This window comes from Leucopleurus acutus, assembly GCF_964270905.1.
Source record: "Leucopleurus acutus genome assembly, chromosome: 8".
Taxonomy (NCBI): Eukaryota; Metazoa; Chordata; class Mammalia; order Artiodactyla; family Delphinidae; genus Leucopleurus; species Leucopleurus acutus.
Window position 1 is genome coordinate 99,582,401 of NC_139151.1, and position 22,158 is coordinate 99,604,558.

Here is a 22,158-nt window from a genome sequence, read left to right on the forward strand (position 1 = left end):
CACCTCACAGCCGTCAGAATGGCCATCATCACAAAGACAAGACACAGCCACTGTTGGTAAGGAAGCAGAGAAAAGGGAACCCTCGTGCACTGTTGGTGGGAATGTAAACTGGTGCAGCCACGGTGGAAAACAGTATGGAGGTTTCTCAAAAAACTAAAAATAGAACTACCATATGATCCAGCAATTCCACTACCGGGTATATATCCAAAAAAAAATGAAACTACTAATTCAAAAAGATATATGCACCCCAAGGTTCATTGCAGCATTATTTACAACAGCCATGACATGGGGACAACCTAAGTGTCGATCGACAGATAAAGATGGATAAATATGTGGTGTGTATATATATATACGCAATGGAATATTATTCAACCACAAAAAAGAATGAAACCTTACCATTTGCAATAACGTGGATGGACCTAGAGGGTATTATGCTAAATGAATAAATCAGAGAAAGATAAATACCATATGATCTCACTTATATGTGGAATCGATTTTTAAAAAAAAACAGCTGAGCACACAGATATTGAGAACAGGTTGGTGGTTGCCCGAGGTGGGAGGAGAGGGGTGGGCAAAATGGCTGAAGGGTCAAAAGGCACAAATTTTCAGTTACAAAATAAATAAGTCATTGGGATATAATGTACAGCATGGTGACTATTGTTAATAATACTGTATTGAAATACTATACCTGAAAGTCGCTAAGAGATTAGATCATAGAAGTTCTCATCACAGGAAAAAAATATTTTGTAACTATGTGGGGTGACAGATGTTAACTAGACTTACTGTGGTGATCATTTTGCAATATATACAAGTTTGAATCTTTATGTTGTACACCTGAAACCAATATAATGTTACATGTCAATTACACCACAATTAAAAAAAAAGAAATAACATTCAATACATGATGTTCCCTGACACATAATGGATACTCAATACATATTAGCAATTATTCTTCTGCAAAGTTGATTCAGTTCCTAAATTCTAATTTTTAAAAAAGGAAGAAAGCAGAGGGAGAGATTCAGAAAGGAGGAAATGAAGAAGAAAAAGGAACAGTAAACAGACTCGTCAGACGGCACGGCGCATTGTGGCATAGCACTGACGAGGGTCAGCAAGCCCAGGCTTGGGCCTGGGCGCACCACGTGCTGGCTGTGTGACCTTGAGCAGGCCACGTTCCCTCTCTGAGCCTGGGTTTCTCACATCCAGCCCTGCACAAGTTCTGTGTTTCTGGGCAGAAAAGCAAAGTGGAAAAGGACGGTGGTGAGGCTCCAGGATGCAGAGGCCACTTACCTGGACAGAAGGAGCAGCAGTCCCTGGGGGGCGTGGAGGGGTCCGAGCAGGCCTGCTGGCAGGGCGTCTTCTCGCAGCTCACCTCTCCCAGCTGGGGAAGCAGAAGGAGACACGTGAGGAAGCCCGGAGCATCTCACCCCTCCACAGCAGCGCCCTCAAGGACATATTACACCAGCAGTTGGACCCACGGAAAGATGTGGGGCAGAAGCTGCAGGGCCTGACCCTCACCTGAACAACAGGTGAAGCCAAACACAGTGGGGCTGCCTTAAGGAAACAACAAAGGTAGAGGACACCATCAAATCCGAAGGTATCCCCGCAGGTAATTGAAGAATGGCAGGCGGAAGACGGGCGTACACTGGCTAAGGGGCTCCAAGTTTCACAAAGGGACAAAAGACTAGAAGCAGCCCCTGGCCCAGCAGGTCCAGGGTCCCCAGGCCCAGCTCACCTGGCATATGCACTGGGTACAGGGCTCATCGTCCAAGGTGAACACCTGGCCGTTCCCCACCTTCCTCCCCTCGTAGTTGCAGTCTGCAGGGGCAGAGGAGACAGGGGCCGTGAGAGCCAAGGCCCACTCAGGAGCCTTGCACGAGGGGTGGCTGGTCCCACTCACCTCGGCACACTGGACAGCACTCCCCGTCAGGGTGGAAAGGGTAGGAGCAGGTGATGGGGCAGTCCACGGGCGAGCAGGCCACCGAACCCAGCTGCAGGACACAGAAAACACTGAAGGCCCTTTGTTCTGGGGGGCTGATGGGTCACTCGTGAAGGACACATCACATAGCCATTAAGTGCCCGTCGGAACCATCAACGTCAGGTGAGAGGTCCATGGTGAGGTAACAGACTGAGTTAGAGTCTGTCCTCCCACTAGAACGCAAGCCCCCCAGGCCCAGCCTTGTCCTCAGAGCTCAACTGTCAACAGCTACCTGTCAAACAAATCCATGAACTTCCCAGGAAAGCTGAGCACCAAAAACTTAGGGGGAAGGACCCAGAAGCCAAAGATCCCCAAAGCACATGGCTGTGAACGAACAGGGCCACTCAGAGGCCAGAGATGTTCACCCCAAGTTGCTCGATCTTTCTGCAGACCCATCCCTTTTCACCCACCGCCAGCAAAGAGGCCCCACAGGCATGAAACACTTCTAGCATGACAAGCAATAAGGACTTATTTTTTCCATTTTCCAAATACTAAATGATATGCCTGTCATTTAGACTGAGAGGCAGTATGGCTTAGGGGTAAAAGTGTGCTGTCTGAAGCAGACTCAGGAGACTAGAATTGATTCTCGGCACTCCACTTGACTAGTTGCGGGCTCTCTGTGCCCGGCTGTCTCACCTAGCAGCTGGGGATGGAGGTACCCACCTCACAGGATTCCCCGTGAATTAACAGGTCGCGCTGAGATCAGGGACTGGCACATGGCAGGGGCTCGAGAATGTGAGCATATTAAAGATTCCGTACAGAGTCCTGGGTTTGTGTTCCTCACCTCCACTCTCAGGGAGAATCCCTGGGCCATATTTTATGCCGTAAGGCCCCCAAGACCCTCCCTGGTCACCCAGAAGCAGAGGACTTCTGCCAGGCAGGGTTAAAAGTATTTCTCTGGCCCTGGGTAAAGAATCACCCCGGGCAGGGCTGAAGGAAGCCGGCTTTCACCATGATCCAGAAGTGACCATTCTCCTGGAGGTCTCTGGATTTTGCCTGCAGGGTTCAGGAGCTGGTGGCTATTTCTGGGGAGTTTCCGCAGACAGGGGTCGGGTCTGGGTGGTCGTACCAGGCAGATGCAGCTCAGACACGGGTCCAGCACGGACGGGAAGGTCTGGTTATTGTAGAAGATTCTACCTGTGTAGGTGCAGCCTGCCAGAGAGAGCATGTGGTGAGGGCCAGCCAGGGGACGGCTGGCCTTTGCCAGGAAGAAAGTCCAAGGTGTTTCTAGGCAGCAAAGGTCAGGCGAATGGCCTCTCTAGACACTTGCCCAGGGGGGTGGGGAAGGGACAGAACATATGTCTGGACTGGGTGCTGACTTGTTTCTCGCTGGATTCAGCAAAGGCATCATAGTGTCTTCACTTCAAGGTTCTCCCCCAGGGAAGGGAGCCGTTCCTCCTACCCCCTCACTTGGCAGGATCAGGACGAGGGACCCGGAGACTCAACCTGGGTGCCAGGCACCACGGCCATCCTCTCTGCTCCTCTCCACTCAGTCGAATCCCAAACCCCTCCTTCCAGGAGGCTCCCCTACAGCTCCGCTCTCTGCTTCCCGAAGCCCACAGAGGCCCCATCTGAGTGCTGCCACCTCGATGATATTTATCACATACTGGTACGTATAAAAGCAGGTGATGGTGGGCTTCCCTGGTGGCGCAGTGGTTAAGAATCCGCCTGCCAATGCAGGGGGCACGGGTTCAAGACCTGGTCCAGGAAGATCCCACATGCCATGGAGCAACTAAGCCCGAGCACCACAACTACTGAGCCTGCACTCTAGAGCCCGCGAGCCACAACTACTGAGCCCACATGCCACAACTACTGAAGCCCACGCACCTAGAGCCCATGCTCTACAACAAGAGAAGCCACCGCAATGAGAAGCCTGCGCACTGCAATGAAGAGTGGCCCCCGCTCGCTGCAACTAGAGGAAGACCGCGCACAGCAACAAGGACCCAGTGCAGCTAAAATTAAAAAATAAATAAATAAATGTATTTAAAAAAAAAAAAGCAGGTGATGGGACAGTAGAGAAACATTTTATAAGAAAAAATATATAGGGAATTCCCTGGCAGTCCAGTGGTTAGGACTCCACACTTTCACTGCCAAGGGTGCGGGTTCCATCCCTAGTCAGGGAGCTAAGATCCCCCAAGCCGTGTGGCTCGGCCAAAAAAGAAGAAAAAAGATATAACATACAACTATGATATGCTATATAGCTATGACATGATAGATATATAGATACAGATGTATGTTACAGATATGTTACAGAGATAGGTGTTATATCACAAAAAGAGACTAGGAAGATAAAACCATGAAGTTAACAGTGATAATGGGTCCTTTTTAATTTTTTTCTTTGCTTTCTGTATTTTCTAAATGTTCTATAATAAAATATCACTCTTGAAATAATGGGAAAGGTGAAAATTACTATTAACACATAAAGGATCACTTTAATTTCCTCTCCCTGTTCTCTAATTCTCTCACAGGTATGTTCCTTTATCACCCCACCTAGGCTGCAAGCTCTGCATATCTTCATATCTGCTTCCAGCACCCAGACAGGGCCTCCCTTGAGCAAACTGCTTTCCGTCCCTGAGCCTCAGTTTCCTCATCTCTAAAATGGGGTTGCCCCATGGGGTTGTTGCGAGGATAAGCAGAGATGAAGCATGTGTGGTGCTTTGCACAGAGAAGCCTGATACAGGGTGACCCCAGATGTGGGGGCCAGGGGTGCTATGCCATCCCCGGCCCCCCAGGCAGGGCCTTACCTGCCGAACAGTCAGGGCAGCACTGCCCGGGGATCCGAATCGGGTGAGGGCAGGAGTCCACACAGTCTGTCCTCTTGCAGCTCACTGAACCATCTGCCTGAAGGGAGGAAGAACTTCACCAAGACCCCACCTGCCACGCCAGTCCCCACCTCCCCACCCCACAGGCCCCCAAAAGAAAGGACGGTGCTGCAAACTGGCCGGAGCCTGACCTAAGAGGCGCCATGATGCAGCTGGGAAGCGGCAGGGGTCCCCCCAAAGAGGACTGGCTACTTGGGAAAGGGGGTGTGAGCCTTCCAGAGAAAAGCCTTCCCATATCCCAGAGCTGGGGTTTTGGTCTCCTCGGCTTCCCGTCCCTTCCCCGCAGCAGCCAAGGCTGCACCACAACCTCATCCAAACTCTTCTCAGAGTTTCCCTGAAACCCTGGCTCACCCCAAATCTATGGAGTCCAATAAAATCCTATTTTTATAGAAAGCTATTCCACCGGAAATGTCTTTCAGAAGATGAAAGCGCCATATCCAGTTTCTTTTTTTTTTTCGTAAGAAGCTGAAGTTTTGTGTTATTTCCTTGTAATGTGAGTGCCCTAGATCAGTCCTGAAGGAGAAAAAGGGCAGCGGATGTACTTTGCTCCCCACTCTGATTCCAATGAAACGTTTCCAAGTTTTCTAAGGGTCTAAGGCTTTTTTAACAAATGGTGCATCAAAGGGACTTGAAGGGCGCGCTTCTCACGCGCTCACGCGCACGCGAGTCACCGCGGGATTAAAATGCAGATTCTGCGTCCAAGCCCTGGGCAGCCTCGAGGTTCTACCTAGGCTCCCCTGGTGACGCCAACGACACAGCCAGTGCAGGAACCTCATTTTGAGAAATAAAGCTCTAAGCTCAAGCGACTAAAAGCTCTCTTAAAGTAGAAAGGAAAGCCGACCGCACTTAAACATGAGCTAAAACGACCACGTTTCTTGGTAAATAGCTGTGTTTGCGTGTCTGTCGATCTGACTCCCAAAACTCACGCACCCTCACCCGCTTCGGATGAGGTGAGGTCACGTGACTCACGTTAATGGAGGAAGCCTCGCAATGTCACAGAAAAGGCCTTAACTGCTAGGCCTCGGGCTGCCCAGCTCCCTCTGTTATCCGCGCCCCGCGAAAACCTGCTCCTGGGAATCCTATTTCCAGCTCCTTAGGCCAGCAGCTCCCCGCACGTGCACAGTGGGTCACACAGCACTCTTACGACAGACAGACTGCCAAGCTCTGTCATCCTGAAAATCTACCGAGGACAGAAGAACCTGGATCCCAGCCCCTTCTGTAAAAACGGGATGTGATAGCATGGAAGCGAGACTGGACAGGCCTGAGGTGGCCCCGCTTCTGCAGGGGCAGGGATGCCCGGCCCGGGACGGGGAAGGGCGGGGGAAGCAGCTGAAGGCGCGCAGGTTGTCATTCACCTGGCAGATGCATAACTCACAGGGGTCACCGGGAGACCAGATCTGTCCGACCGGAAACTCAACCCCGTTGTCGTCCAGAGAGCAGCCTGGCCAGGGGACAGCGGGGGAGAAAGGACGAGTGGGCAGAAGTGCCGAGGAGGGTCCTGAATGCCCGCGGGACCTACAGCGCCACCCAGCAAGGACAGACAGACACCTCTGCTCACTCACACTGAGTCCACGCAGCCACCCACTGGGCCCAGAGCTGCTGCCGCCTGGCTCCCTCAGTTAGTGAGTTTTCCTGCCTAACAAGAGCCTGGTACACACAGGCACGCTCACACAAACGTCCACGTCCACACACACCCACAAACACAGCCATTCACACACACAGAAACCACTCTCACACAGACACACGCACACAGATACAACAGACACACAACAAAAACACACGGACACACACACTCAAAAACACACACACAGACACCACTCACACACAAACACGCAGACACATGTACACAAGCTCACACACAGATGTCACTCACATACAAACTTAAAGCACACACACAGACACACACAACACACACAGAGAGCACTCACACGCACACACACAGTCTCAGCGGGAGAAGCTCAGCCTCCCCCGGCTCGGGCATCCAGGCCTGTGTTGGGTACAGCCTGGGATGCAGGGCTAAGCGGCCTCACCTGTCATGGGTGCGGGTTCCCTGCAGGTGAAGCAGCACTGCCCAGGGCCCAGCCACCACTCCTCGCGGGGGCAATCCAGTTCTGGACATGGCGTGAAGGAACATTCCACCTCCCCGTTCTGGAAGAGAGCCAGGGGGCACAAACCAGTGAGGGCCAAAGAGGAGGCTGGCAGGCTGCCATCATCCCCCTACAAGTGACAGATCTCGGGCTTCCCTGGTGGCGCAGTGGTTGAGAGTCCGCCTGCCGATGCAGGGGACACGGGTTCGTGCCCCGGTCCGGGAAGATCCCACATGCCGCGGAGCGGTTGGGCCCGTGAGCTATGGCCGCTGAGCCTGCGCGTCCGGAGCCTGTGCTCCGCAACGGGAGAGGCCACAGCAGCGAGAGGCCCGTGTACCGCAAAAAAAAAAAAAAAAAGTGACAGATCTCCAGGGAGCAAGAGTGGAAGGAACGGTGAGTCCTTCCCTGGGGGCTGGGGTGAGGCTGGGAGAGGGTCCCAGGAATACGGCGGCTGCATGGCCGCTGGGTCCCCGGCTGCCCTGGCTTAAGCCTCCAGAATCTCTTCCTCTCACCTCTGCAATAGCTTTCTGCTCTCACTCCAATCCACTCTCACCTGCAGCCAGAGAACGTTCTCAGGCACCAGTCCGATCACAACACTCCACCACTTCAAACCCTGGGCAGCTCGCCAAGTCCAAACCCTCTGCCTGGCTGGCAAAGCCCTTCACGACTGAGACTGACGCACAGGCTGTTGCCGCCCCCTCGCAGACCCCTTCCCCTAAGCACGGCCCCTTGGCTGATGAAGGTCACGTCCTCCAGGCGCCTGGATGGTTCGTTCACCCCCACTCCCCGGGGAGCAAGGAAGTACCTACAACCACCTGATGCTGGGGGCAGAAGAGCCCAGCTCCCTGGCCTCTGGACACACCCACCTCTGCGGTGCCACTCACACTCCAGAGCTCCCCGTGGCATCAGCCCGAGACCCCCTTCTCGTGGCCCCTCCCCCTGCCTGACCTGCTTCCCCAGCCAGTCTCTCCCGCGAGCACTCCTTCAGAAAACCACTTACACGAGAAGCCCACCCCAGGCCCTGTTCTTGGAACTCAGCCCAAACAGGATCCCCACCTCAGCCGCATTTCCAGTTCCTCTCGCGGTCCGGGCTCCAGCCGGAATGCACACCCCCAGGCCTTAGAACATGCCCTGCTCTCTCCCGCCTCCCGCCTTCTGTTCACGCAGTGCCTTCTGCCGGGCACACCTGTCTCAGCTCCTCACCGGGTTGTCCTAGTTATCCTTCGGGTCTCAGCTTAGCAGCCCTCCCTCCAAGTAGGCTTCCCTGAAGCCCACACTCTGGTTAAGAGCCCCGCTCCCCTGTCCATTGCCCACCTAGCTGTGGGCCCCTGACAGAGGGGGCTGGGGCTGTCTTGTGCTCAACTGCGTCCCCAGCACCCAGCATTGTCCCAGGCACACAGTAGGTGCTCTATAAATAGCAATGCTGAAGGACGAACTTCAAGGAGACTGCAGGAAGGCCTTGGTGAATGCTAAGGCCCTTTAGGCTCTTTCTCGCCTCAGTTTCCCTTTTGCTGCATGGCAGCTCCTCTTCTCCTGGTCAAGGCATCCTGAGAGTGTTGTGTGCCCTGCCCCTCCCCAGCACCCACCCACTCAGCCCCCTACCTGGCAGACACAGGTGGTACACTCGTCACCACCACCACTGAACACAGCCCCGTCTGCATACCACTGGCCATGGAAATAGCATCTCACTGCGGAGGAGAAAGGAAGAGGCAGCTCAAGGTCTTTGGGCAGCTAAAGAAAAGGGGGAGCAAATGGGTAGGGGGGGGTCTCTGGGAAGAAAACACACCCCCACAATACTCCACGGCACACCCACACCCAAGAGCCCAATCGCTGCTCTCCTCCAAACCCTCACCTAAAGGTACACCAGTAGTTAAAAACTGACAGAGAGGGACTTCTCTGGCCGTCCAGTGGTTAAGACTCTGAGCTCCCAATGCAGGGGGAACGGGTTCAATCCCTGCTCAGGGAACTAAGATCCCACATGCCTAACGGTGCGGCCAAAAAAAAAAAAAAAAAAAAAACTGACAGAGAATGAACCACATGCAAAATAAGGTCCTTAACCAAGAAGGATGGGAAGCCCGGAATAACTAAAGAGTAAGAGAAAAGAAGAAATGAAAAAAGATGGCCCCAGACACCTACAGGAAGGTCTGGGAATGCTGCCAGCCCCTGGAGGCAGGGAGGATTCAGTGAGAGCCTCTCATCTGAAGATTCCCCCATCCCTGCTGGTAAAAACAACCTTAAAAACCTGCCGGGGGCTCCCCTGGTGACGCACTGGTTGAGAGTCCACCTGCCGATGCAGGGGACACGGGTTCGTGCCCCGGTCCGGGAGGGTCCCACATGCCGCGGAGCAGCTGGGCCCGTGAGCCATGGCCGCTGAGCCTGCGCGTCTGGAGCCTGTGCTCCGCAATGGGAGAGGCCACAGCAGTGAGAGGCCCGCGTACCGCAAAAAAAAAAAAAAAAAAAAAACTGCCGGGGCCCACCTGACTTTAATCAGAGGGCACTGGGTTCAAATCCCAGCCACATAACTCACTACGGGCAAGATACTTAAACTCTCCTAAGTCTCAGTTTTCTCATCTGTAGAATGGGATTAACAATTCCTACCTCACAGGGAGTATATTGCCTGTTCAAAAAATGTTTTAACTAAAACTAATATAACATTCGGGACTTCCCTGGTGGTCCAGTGGTTAAGACTCTGCGGTTCCAATGCATGGGCGCAGGTTCGATCCCTGGTCGGGGAACTAAGATCTCACATGCCGTGCAGCATGGCAAAAATAACTAAATAAATAAAATTAAAACAGCATTCAAAAGTCAAGGGAAAAATAGTATTTAATAAGAACACTAGCTTTGAAATCAGGTAAGCTTGAGTTCAAGCTCTGCTCCTTTACTCACTGGTGTGTCTTTGGGCAGTGATGACCTCTCTGAGCCTCAGTTTCCTCATCTATAAAATGGGGCTATGAATAGTACTCCCTCAGGGCTGCACCACACAGATTCAATGAGATCAGGACTGGCAAGGGCCCCACAGAACAACGGCCCAGAGCCAGCAGTGACGGCCATGAGGTCATCTCAGGAAAGAGAACCACATTTTAACAAAAGACTAACTCATTAGTGGGGCAGGGGAGACACCCTCCCAGCCTCGGGACAGAGCCACACCAAGGGTGGACCCAAACCCCTTCCTGTCTGTGTTAAAGGCACCAACCCCAGCAGGGGGCAGGCTGGGCTGTGAGCCCAATCTAGCATCCAAACCACTATGCACACAGTAGGTGCTCAATTAAAACGGGCACTTTGAAACGCTTCATTTGATCTGAGTTTCTAAAGCAGAAATCAATCTCCTTCCTCTCTCCCCCACTCACCCCCCCCCCCAAAAAAAAAACCCATACTCGAAAGACACCGCTCCACCCCCGTCATTTTTTACAAAAAAGCTAAATTCACCCTGTCCTCTCCCCACAGAGAGTCCCTTACCTGGCACACAAGTACAGCAATCCGACTTCAGGGAGGCCTGACAGGGGCCGGGAGGACACTCGGGGGAGATGCAGGACACATTTCCAGCCTGAGGAGGTGAGAGGTGGTGCAGGTGGGGGAGGGTAGACCGTCAGGCCCAACAGAACCAGCTTGTTCCCTATTTCACACCACCCTCAGGATTCCTGTCCCACATGAAAGCCTCCTAAAGGAAGCTATCCTGGGACTTCCCTGGTGGTCCAGTGGTTAAGACTGCACACTCCCAATGCAGGGGGCCCCAGTTCGATCCCTGGTCAGGGCTACATCCCGCATGCCACAACGAAGATCCCGCATGCCACAAGTAAGACCCGGCGCAGTCAAATAAATAAATATTTAAAAAAAAATAAAAGGGAAGCCATCCAAGACCTTTAAATGCCACCACGGTCACACAAGGATATGGTGCTGGGGCCCAGTACCAGGGTGTATTATGGTGTAGTTTCCAACATCCCCCTTTCCAAGACGAGGGGCAGACCAGAGAGCAGAGCACGCTGCCTTCCTCATGAAAATGGATGAGCCTAGCCTCCCATGGCACTGCCCCCACCATGGCATTCCCTCCCATGGCATACAGAAGCTCCGGAAGGATGCTGAGAAGTGGAGAACAGAGGTTCCTCCGCCAGAGACACCTTCCCGTGCATCTGAGTTTTGAACCAAGTGACTAATACCGGCCAAGGAGTTAAATTTAAAACTCAATTTTTAAAAATTGAAGTTAAGACAAAAAAGCCCCCGGCTTTGGAGTCAGCCAGACCTGAGGTCCAGGGTCTGCCCCTCCAAGTCGTGTGACTTTGGGCAGAGTATGTCACCTCTCTGAGCCTCCGTCTCCCTATCTGTGAGATGAGCTGGAAAGGGCACCTCTGCTGGGGTTGCTGAGGATGGAGTGAAATATGATCAGGCACGAAAACGCCTGGCCACTTCACAAGCGTGGCGCACAGGAAGGGCTCAATAACGGTGGCGGTAGCGATCTACGCGCCCCCGCCCCTTTACATTGCAGCTTCCGCCGTCACTGCCAGACCAGGGCTGCTTTTAAAGATGAGAGGCAGTGAGGGTTGGTGGGCAGAGCCTGGGCTTTGGATGCAGAAAGGCCACGGCTCAAATCCCAGCTCTGCCACCTCCCAGCCTCAGTCTTTCCACCTGTAGAATGGGGACTGTAAAGCCAACCCAGAAGAGCCACCAGGAGCCTCGGGGGAGGAACTAGATGGAAAATACCAAGCCCCTGCCTGGTATGCACCGGGTGCTCACGATGCAACCCAAGGGACAGCCTCTGGCTGGGTCTGGCACAGGGTAGGAACTTAATAACTATTCTAGGAGGAGTGAATTTGCCTCAAGCAAAATACTCTTAACAAGCTGAGTCTGGTAATGAGCCTGCTCCCTCCCAACGCGGCTACCTTTATCGTGCCGGCAAATATTTTGCCTGGAGAGAAAAACGGCCTCCCTGGTAGGAAGTTTCCGAGGGAGTTGCATCCCCTCCCCTTCCTAGACAGATGGACCCTGTTTGCATGTTGGCTCTTTTCTGCTCAGCAAAACCTCCCTGACTCCACACACTATGGGTTTCCCATCCCCCACGCTTTCAAATTCCACAGCTTGCGACCAAAATCCACAACCTGAGAACTCTCCCTCCATTCAACGAGCTCACCTTTAACATCCGGTCTTTCCCCCTTCCTCTAAAACCCCCAAAGGTTAAGAAAACACCCACGAGGCTTCAGGGATCTTGTGATGCTCACCAGACAGACACAGACAGTGCAGTTCTGGTTGGGAGGTGAAAACACGTCCCCTTCAGCCCGGATGACGCCACTGTGAAAACAGCCTTTGAAAGACAAACAGGAGTGGAGGCATCAGACCTCTTAAAGTAGAGGAAGCTTGAGGTCTCATTACTTTTCCAGGCATAATGTACCTGGAACCTTCTCTCACTGGCTCGGATGCCCCAGGAGTGACAGATCTAGGTACTCAGAACGGTGTGGTCCCAAGACCCCTGGAGAACTACAGGAGACACCCACACAGGGTGCCCTGGGAGGGTCCCATTTATGTCTGATAAACCCAGAACTGTGTTGAAAGCATGGCATTTTATTGCCATAAGGCAGGAAAGGCAGCCAGACAGCCCCAGGTTCCAAACCTGGCCTGTCACCTGAGTGGCTTTGGACCTGGATGTGTCACTCAACCTCTCTGGGACTCAGCTGTCTTTACTGTAAAATGGAAATACCACCACATGCCCTGCAGGGGACTTGGAAGGATGCACAACCTCAGATGTAATGTACACAGCAATTTACACTCAGGGCTTAGTACACAGTAGGGACACAGTAAAAACTCACAATTATCATTAAGGAAATCAGTAAGTTGCATTTTCATTTTAACCCTTAGGAAGATTTTTTCACTGCTGCTTAAAGGGCAGCAACCTCAACACCTTACCACCAAGAGCTTCATAGAAATGTAGCCGCTCAAGCCCCTCCCCACGTCTACTGAATGAGAATCTGCATTTTAACAGGATTCCCAGCGATTCACGCGCAGGGTGAGTGTTAAGGAGCTCTGCTGAAGGACTTGGTAAGATTTGAGGTCTTTATCCTAACAGCAATGGGAAGCAAATGAAAAATTGTCAGCAGATTGTGGGAGGGAATCAGAACAGGGGTAGAATTTATAAACGATTACTCCTCCTGCAGTAGCAGGGAGACAGGGGCAGGGGAGGGGACTGCAGGGTGGGTCTGGAGAAACTTGCTGAATGAAGGAATAAATGAAAGAACGAAGCTCCAAAAGGATCCCCGGAAGGTCAAAAGTTCCCCTTGAGAGCACAGACCACTGGTTCTCAAGTGTGGTCCCCGAAGCAGCAGCGTCAACATCACCTGGGAACTTGTTAGAAATGCAAATTCCCGGGCCTTACCCAGCACCTGCTAAATCAGAAGCTCTGGGGGCTAGGCCCAGGGATCACCCTTCAGGTGACACACGGAAGTTGGAGAACAGCCTTTCAGCAGCAGAAAGGCTAGGAAAGGGAAGAGGCAGTACCATGTGAGAAACTCACAGCCTTCCCCAGACCAGCTCCCACCTGTACACAATGGACAGCATCCCCCATCTCCGGAGGGAATCGGGTGAGAACAAGCAGCTTCACACGTCACCTTTTCACAGGTCACCTCCCCATCCTAGAAGCAGAAACTGGAGTTCCAGCCACCACAACGCCCCAGACACCAGACCAGGGAAGCCCGGGGGACCCCTCACACCCACCTCGCACCAGCACTGGGAACAGCCAGGCTCTGTCCAGCGGCTCCCGGACTCACGCATGGCTCCCAGGTGCCAACAGGCAGAGGGCCCTGGTGCCAGCTGTGTGGCCTCAGGGCCCCTGGGCAAGGAAGGGGTCACCACCACCTTCTCCTGGATTCGTGAGGGAGGTCTGAGGGTCCCCAACGGAGAGGGACTAGGCACTGGGGTGGCCATTGGGGCAGACAGCAGCTGCGTCAGGGCAGAAGCAGAGGACGTGGGTAGTGCAGGTGTGGGAGATGGCAGTCGTGTGGTCCTGACTCCAGTTGGGGGCCCTGGAGCCCCAGAAGGAGGGCTGTGCCCTGGGGAGAGGGCGGGCCGGCCTGCCTCTGGAAGCAGCAGTAGCATCTTAGGGGGGTGCTGCAGGGGCTGCAGGATGGCAGATGGGGCCAGCACGGCTTTGGGGAAAGCTGAAACGGAAACACAGAGGTGTCTGCAGGGAGGCAGCAGGGGCAGGAGGCGAGATTCGAGGGGCGTGGACTCAGGCGCATGACCACAAATCACTGAATGTGACTGGGCCAGTTTCTTCAACAACATGATAGATCTAATACCACCAGTACAACCTCAAACTAATGGGGCTGCGGTGACGATCAGGGGAGAAGATTGACAAAAAAGTACCACGAGCAGCCCGAAGTTACACGCTGGCGATGCAGGAGGTCCAGCTGCTTCATATGCAGCAAAATCAGAGTCTTCTCCCTTCCCTTCCTCGCTGGCCACAAAGGAGACTCGGGTTTTCCTGAACCACGCAGACCTTCTCTAAGCCCTCAGGGATCCGACTTGGGAGTGACCCTTCCGTACTCCTGACAAGTCGGGAGTGTGTCCCCTACTCTCCCATCCAGCTGTGGCTTCCCAGGAGGAGATGCAGAGGCTCAGGGGGAGGAAGGGCCCAGGGTCCTCTCTGGGCCCATGGCAGACAGGCCAGCTTCCAAGAGGATGCCTCCCCTGAGACACACACACTGAAAGACAGACACACGTAGGAACAGTGCACATTTTCCCTGCAGAGGACAGCAGCTGCCCAACAGTGTGTGTGTGTGTGAGAGAGAGAGAGAGAGAGAGAGAGAGAGAGAGAGAGAGAGAGAGAGAGAGAGAGTCCGCCTGCCGATGCAGGGGACACGGGTTTGTGCCCCGGTCTGGGAAGATCCCACGTGCCGCGGAGCGGCTGGGCCCATGAGCCATGGCCGCTGAGCCTGCGCGTCCGGAGCCTGTGCTCCGCAACGGGAGAGGCCACAACAGTGAGAGGCCCGCGTACCGCAAAAAAAAAAAAAAAAAGAATGGGTAAAGAAGTGGGAGGAGACAGAAAGGATGAAAGGGGGATGTTGGAAATAACAAACGAGATGAACTGAAAAATAATTCAGGGGGAAGGAAGGGGGCCTGGTCTGGGAGGGTGGGGCCTGGGGCCCGGAGGCGGGGCCCAGCGCCGGGTGGCGGGGCCCAGCGCTCACCTTCACACGACACTCGGTCAGCTCGGAGCCTGAAGCCAGGTCGGCAGGTGCACAGGAAGCTGCCCACGGTGTTATGGCAAGAATGGTGACAGACTCGCCTCTCCAGTGGCCTCCGACACTCGTTTACATCTGCGGGAGAGCCTCGCTACCGACGGCTGCCTTATCGGGGCTACCGAGTCCTTCTTCCCGCATCCCTTACCCCAAAAGGCTGGGGGAGTCTCCCTGCCATGTTCTTATGGGGTCCTTCCCTGCCCCAGGGTGCCAGTGTGACTCAGATGTCTGGGAATGGGGCTGAAGTCTAGCGCTAGTCTCCTTGGAAGGTTCACACATCCAGTAGGCATTTAATGAATGCGCCAGTGACTCATACCCCAGCACTGTGCAGCAATGATTAAGTGCTGGCTGGTGGGGATGGGCCCCACTGGGAATCTCACCTCCAAACCTTCCACCAACCCACTGTTGGGCATCAGGTGCTACGGGCCCTTCTGAAAAAAGAGTCTCAAAAATCGCCACACTGCGCAGGGCAGGCTCCAGGACAAACACCCAGCTCTGCTAGAACAAGGCCTTTCTCCAGGCCCAGGGGAGCCCACCTTCAACCCATGAGCCAAGCTCAAGCCAGACATGCCAATCCCTTTCTGGAAATTTCTGCAATGGGCTGAGAAGACAGGGGTCTCCTTCTAAACCAGAGGAACCAAGATATAACGTGCTTTATTTACCAAGGGGAGCTAAGGCAGCCAAGAAAATGGGTGAGCAGAGAGGAATCCTTGGGGTGTATCTGGGAGAGGGCGGAAGAGGAACATAACAGGATGAAAGTGGCATGTGGCCAGGAAAAGTCCGAGACAGGGTCTTCCATTAGGAGCCACGCCAACCCCAGGGAAAGGCAGGCTCTGAGCAAAGGCTCAAGCGCTTGCCGGCTCCAGGGAACCAGGAGGTCCAGACTGTTGACCTTTCCCTGTCCCTGGGCTCGCCCTGTCCGTCTTCCTGATTGGCAGCCTAAGTGTGAAGACTACAGGGTCCCCTGCCTTACCTACACAGGAGTGCCGGTTGCTGTGCAGATGGAAGCCAGTTCTACAGGAACACCTGTAGCTGCCAATGCTGTTTTTACATCTCTGCTGGCAGGGGGTCCCAAGGCATTCATCAGTGTCTGGAAGGGAACAGGACACAGCTGGAGCTCATTTCCCCGTGGAGTTTTGGAAATAGGTGGTCCTCTCTACCTACCTCTCTCATCACTATCTCCTACCCGACTCGTAACCCCTCTCCTTCTCACCACCCACATTCAGTCTATCAACTCCTAAGTCCTCCCTGGACCAGTCCACTTCTCTCCACCCTCACTGCCATACCCTAGCCCAGATGCCCCGGGCTTTGTCTCTGGCCTAGAGGATAACAACAGCCTTGTGTGTCTCTCTGCCCCTCCTGTGCTCCTCCCAAGCCACCCTCTACAGAGCCCCCAGGATGTTCTGACCAAAGGGCACCTCTGATCAGGCCACTTTCTGCTTACACTCCCTCCAAGGCTCCCACAAGCACCAATGCAGCACCACGAGTCCTGGGCTGCCTTTCCCACCTCTCTCCTTGCCCCTCACCTTTACTCTGGCCCAAATTCTTGCCATCTTCCAAAGGCACCATGCTCTTGTGGCCCTCCCTCTTTGCCCATGTTCTCCTATCTGCTTGGAATACCTTCCCATCTTGTCTGGCTGGAAAACTCCTACTCATACCTCAAAACTCAGCTTCTATACTACCTCCTCTGTCAAAGCTTCCCCAAGTCATTGTTTGAAATTGGGAAAAAGCTGGAAATGATCTGCATGTTCATCAGTAAGAGAAGAGTTAGTAAACTACGGGATATCTGCACTGCGAAGTACCAGGTAGTAGCTGAAAAGGATAAAGCAAGTCTATTGACCCTGATGTGAAGAGATTTTCATGACAGATTGTTGAAGGGAAAAAAGCAGGCAGAAGAATGACTGGGTTCACATGGAAGCCCTAATGTGATCTTGAGAAAGTTAACTTCTTTAAGCCTCAGTATTCCTACCAGGAAAATGGAAATAAACAGTACCAACTTCATAGGACAATTTTGAGGACAAAATTGAGAAAATGCATGTTAAATGCTTAGCATGGTGCCAGGAATACAGGAGTTCAACAGCTGTAAGCCACCCATCTCTTATCGTCATATCTCTGTAAGTGCACATGTGTGTACGTACACATACTGGGGAGAGGCAGGCAGGGCGCTCATCAGATTGATAACTAAGTGCTATGGATGAACTGCGTTCCCTCCAGATTCATAAATGGAAGCCCTAACCCCCAATGTGATGATATTAGGAGGTGGGGCCTTTGGGACATAATTAGGTTTGGATGAGGTCTTGAGGGTGGGGCTCTCATGATGGGATTACTGCCCTTAGAAGAAGAGCCATGAGAGAGCCTGCTCTCTCTCTGCCTTGTGAGGACACAAAGAGAAGGTAGCTGTCTGCAAGGCAGGAAGAGAGCCCTCACCAGTAACTGAGTGGGCCAACACTGTGATCTTGTACTTCCCAGCCTCCAGAACTGTGAGAATAAATTTTTGTTGTTTAAGCCACCCAGTTTGTGCTATTTTGTTATAGCAGCCCAAGCAGATACTAAGACACCAGGGCTATTCTCTAGGGAGCATAGAGGTTGGGCGTGGGAGAGATGGCCTGGGGCTAGGGCCATGACTTTTAAAACTTTTAAAGAGCTTCCCTCGTGGCACAGTGGTTGAGAGTCCACCTGCCGATGCAGGGGACACGGGTTCGTGCCCCGGTCCGGGAGGATCCCACATGCCGCGGAGCGGCTGGGCCCGTGAGCCATGGCCGCTGAGCCTGCGCGTCCGGAGCCTGTGCTCCGCAACGGGAGAGGCCACAACAGTGAGAGGCCCGCGTATCGAAGAAAAAAAAAAAACTTTTAAAATAATTTATGAAAATTTCAAACACCCAGAAAATGATATCACAGTATCAAGGGGAGCTTCTGTCTTAGCTGCCTTGTTAAAGAGAGAATGTTTCCTGACATAATTTCTGTAAATAAAAATCATTTTTAAGGAATGAGTCATTATTTTAAAAGGTCTCGCTCATCCTGTTCACTTAGGAGAAAAGATTCCTTCTCTCCCCTGGGTTCCCACAGCACCTAGCCCCTCGACCCAACCGCATTGTTCTTCCCCTCCCACCAGACCGGGGGTGGGGGGAGTGGGGAGGTCGCTGGGGGGCAGGATGTTTTCTTCTTGGCTGTGTGTCTCCAGAGCCCGGCCCAGCAACCCGGCAGGTGGCTGAGGTGACTCTGTCGCAGCTCGGCTCTCCCACAGAGCCCCCGGGATGTGTCACCCGCCCCCTCAGCCTTCCCCCAGCTCAGTGGCCTCCTCCTTCTGGTTAGTCTCAGCCTCTCCCTCACCCCCACCACCCCCCTACCCTACAGTGATGGCAGCAGCAGTTTCTACTGAGTCGTGGTCCAGAGCAAAGGCCCTGCCATCAGACGCGCCCGCATGCAAGCCGACTGCTTCTGCCCTCACTGACAGAACGGCCTTGGGCAAGCCTCATCCAGAAAGTGAGGATGAGAACAGCATCTCCCTCAGAGGGCTGTGGTGAAGCTGAAACGCAATCATGCCTGGAGAACACGCGTTGGGCCTGGCAGGGCCGTGAGGTCAGCACCAGAGCCTAGCGGCGGTGGCGACGGCACCATCATTACCCCTTCCAGAGCCACTCACCTTGGCAGCTGTGGCGGTCAGCAGACAGCTGCATGCCCGGCCCACACTCGCACACGAACCCGCCTTCCGTGTTCACGCAGTGGCCCTCACAAGAGGAGCTTAAACATTCATCGACGTCTGGGGAGCGAGGAAACACTCTTGCATAGCTCACGCTGAACGTGGTTCGGGTGTGGAGATAATATGCACCCCACGAGGACCCTGTGCCCACACGGGGCCTGCCCTCAGCAGGGTGGAACCCACCCCCACCCCAGGAAGAAAGAAGGCACCAGGTAAGTCATACAGCTTTAGGGATGCCCCCAGAAAGAAGAGGCCGAAGGGCCAGGTCTCTTTTTGACCCACGCAGAACAGACAACGGAGAGGTTGGCTGAGACAGAACTATTTCCAGTGGTCCCACCTGCAGGGCAACCCCAAAAGGGCAGGGGGAATGGGCAGGAAGGCTGGTTAAATTCCCTTAAATGCTTATTGAGCACCGCCTGCGTGCAGCAGACCTGGAAGGGGGCTGCCGAGGACACAAATGTCACTAAGGCACAGTGCTGACTCTCCAGATGGCTGCAGCCTGAGAACGTAGGAGCCACAACACACAACCACGACACACACCCACGAGAGGCCGGCGTGCAGCCGGCGGTATGCGCCCTACCAGGGACCGCCCGGCCACGGCAGGTGTGTGCTGGAAGGGAGGTGGGCTGAGAGGACCAGGAGGCATCAGGAGGGGGGCCCATGGAGCACAGAGTGTCCGAGAAGCTTCCGGGAAGCACAGGGACCGCCGGGAGCCCAGTCTGGCTGAAGCTCAGGTTCCCGCTGGGGCAGCGTGAGGCCGAGCTGGAGAGGTGGTGGGTAAAGGCTCAGCGATAGAGCGCAAAGGAGTCCCGAAGCTTCTGCCCGGGGTGGGGTGACTGGATCCAAGTAGTGCTTTAGGGAGGTTAAGGCCTGAGGGGGGAGGGGGCTGGGAGACAGATCTCCCCAGCCGGCTTCAAGGCAGCCCTTCCTATCTCAGAACCATGAGGACCTACGAGGTCAGCTCCGCCCACTCCAGTCTACTCTGCCCACTTGAGCCTCCCTCCCACCCCCTGGCCCCCATGCCTGCTGGTCACCTCCGTTCTTTCTTGCTCTTCCCACAGCAGGTACCTTTGAGACCACACCCACCGCTTCTAAGAAGCCCACCTTGATTCACCCGATCCCACTGGGCCCCTTGTGATGGTGGCCAGGGCCCCACTTCCCTGCACTTGCTTTGACATTGGTCTCTGGCTTTTCCTTGGTCCAGTTTGCCTCTGCAATGAGAAGTGTGTCTGGAAAGTACTTCAACCTTCTGGAAGGGGTGTGGGGGGGGGGGCGGCAAGCACCAAAACTCCTTCATGGGACCCTTGACCCAATAGTTCTCTTTCTGGGAATAGTCAGAGGGGCTGACAAGAAGCCTCTTTATCGCAGCATTATTTGTAGCAGTGAAACACTGCAGACAAGCTAAGGATGGATAGCACAGAACTGGGTACTTAGATTATAGCAACTACATCTGCAGCCGTTCAAAATGATGTTGTATGCTGAGCAGCAGGGACTGTCATCCTGCCCTGCCACTACCCCCGGGCTTCCATCCCCACCCCGGGCCCAACTACCCTCCCTTCCTGCCCGACCAGATCCAGCCGCAGGTCCCACCGCTCCATTACCAAGAGCTCATGCCACCCAGTTCCTGCATGCTGGAGGAGCCCAAGCCAAAGAGGGGGACAAGGTCGTGGCCCCGGAAAAGTTCTCATTTCAAGGCACACCTGCGAACCCACACAGGTGAGAAACCTTACCACTGTGACTGGGACGGCCATGGGTGGAAATCTGCCCGCTCAGATGAACTGACCAGGCACTACGGCAAACACACTGGGCACCGCCCCTTCCAGTGCCATTAGTGCGACCGGGCATTTTCGAGGTCAGACCACCTCGCCTTACCCATGAAGAGGTACTTTAAAATCCCCAAACAGTGGATATGACCGACACTGGCAGACGAAAATTCAGTATTTTTTACCTTTCACACTGTCTTCCCGGTGAGGGGAGGAACCCAGCTGGAAAGCACTACAATCATGGTCAAGTTCCCAACAAGTCAACTTGTGAATGGATAACCAGGAGACATGAGGAAACCAAATGACAAAGAACAGATGGGGTCTGTGACTGGATCTTCTATCATTCCAATTCTAAATCCAACTTGAATATATATTCCTGGACTTACAAAACGCCAAGGGGGTGACTGGAAGTTGTGGATATCAGGGTATAAATTAGATCCCTGAGCTGGGGGGAGGGAAGACCAGAATCCCTTGAATTGTTTCGATGCAATATAAGCATAAAGATCACCTTGTATTCTCTTTGCCTTCTAAAAGCCATTATTACGATCTTTGAAGAAGAGGAAGAAATTCAGGTACAGAAAATGTGTTTTAATAGCCTAAACGATGGTGCTTGGTGAGCCTTGGTTCTAAAGGTACCAAACGAGGCCAAAGTTCTCAAACTGCTGCATACTTTGACAAGGAAAATCTATTTTTGTCTTCCGATCTACATTTATGACCTAAGTCAGGTAAATACACATGGTTTACTTTAACCTTTTTATGCAGTCTGTTAGGCACTGTGGTTTCAGATGTGCAATAATTTGTACGATGGTTTATTCCCAAGTGTGCCTTAAGCAGAACAAATGTTTTTTTCTATATAGTTCCTTGCCTTAATAAATATGTAATATAAATTTAAGCAAACATCTATTTTGCATATTTGTAAACTATAAAGTAAAAAAGTGAACATTTTGTGGAGTTTGTATTTTGCATACTCAAGGTGAGAATTAAGTTTTAAATAAACCTATAATATTTTATCTGAAAAAAAAATGATGCTATAAGGACTATTTCCTACTCGCAAGACAAAGTTAAGTGAGAAAAATAATGAACGAAAACTATAGATAAGGTATGATCCCAATTTTATAAAACAGACAGATGGGCACGCCTGACACACATATACCCACAGTCATACACTCTCACAAACACCTACACACCCAGGGGACAGGGCAGGGAAAAAATAACTTCATTTTCTAACAAATATCTCTGGGTAGGGACTTCTGGGACAGGTTTATTTTCACCTTTCTACCCTTCTTTTACTTTCCAGATGTTCCAAAAGAAGTTATTTTTTACTTTTATATTCAGGGAAGAAAGGTTATTTTTACAAAATCCAAATTAAAAAAGGCTTTCAAGCTCTCCGGAAAGATAGGTAAGAAACTGGTCACGGTGGCTGCCTCTGGCGACAGTAACAGACTGTGCACAGGGAATTTTTTAAATGCTGAACCAATAATACTTTTACAAAATAACTGCTGAGTTTCTCTTGGCTCATCTTTCAAATGTCACTTTCCTGAGGGAGGCTTTCTGCAGTCATGCCCACCTCCAGTCCGGTTCCCTGTGCC

General features: G+C 52.9%; 1 protein-coding gene across 1 annotated transcript in view; it reads right to left on the bottom strand.

The window, feature by feature from the left end:
* The window catches only part of VWCE (von Willebrand factor C and EGF domains), a gene marked incomplete at both ends in the record, with an annotated part of 29,671 nt that overhangs the window by 3,261 nt on the left and 4,252 nt on the right, over positions 1–22,158 (bottom strand). The window contains 15 exons of the mRNA XM_082845581.1: positions 1,288–1,378; positions 1,733–1,815; positions 1,898–2,030; positions 3,045–3,127; positions 4,720–4,816; positions 6,153–6,238; positions 6,828–6,945; positions 8,487–8,572; positions 10,341–10,428; positions 12,095–12,177; positions 13,381–13,498; positions 13,581–14,023; positions 15,056–15,184; positions 16,080–16,196; positions 18,750–18,866. Coding sequence (XP_082701707.1) covers positions 1,288–1,378; positions 1,733–1,815; positions 1,898–2,030; positions 3,045–3,127; positions 4,720–4,816; positions 6,153–6,238; positions 6,828–6,945; positions 8,487–8,572; positions 10,341–10,428; positions 12,095–12,177; positions 13,381–13,498; positions 13,581–14,023; positions 15,056–15,184; positions 16,080–16,196; positions 18,750–18,866 — 1,872 coding nt within the window. The remainder of the gene's footprint in view (positions 1–1,287; positions 1,379–1,732; positions 1,816–1,897; positions 2,031–3,044; positions 3,128–4,719; positions 4,817–6,152; positions 6,239–6,827; positions 6,946–8,486; positions 8,573–10,340; positions 10,429–12,094; positions 12,178–13,380; positions 13,499–13,580; positions 14,024–15,055; positions 15,185–16,079; positions 16,197–18,749; positions 18,867–22,158) is intronic.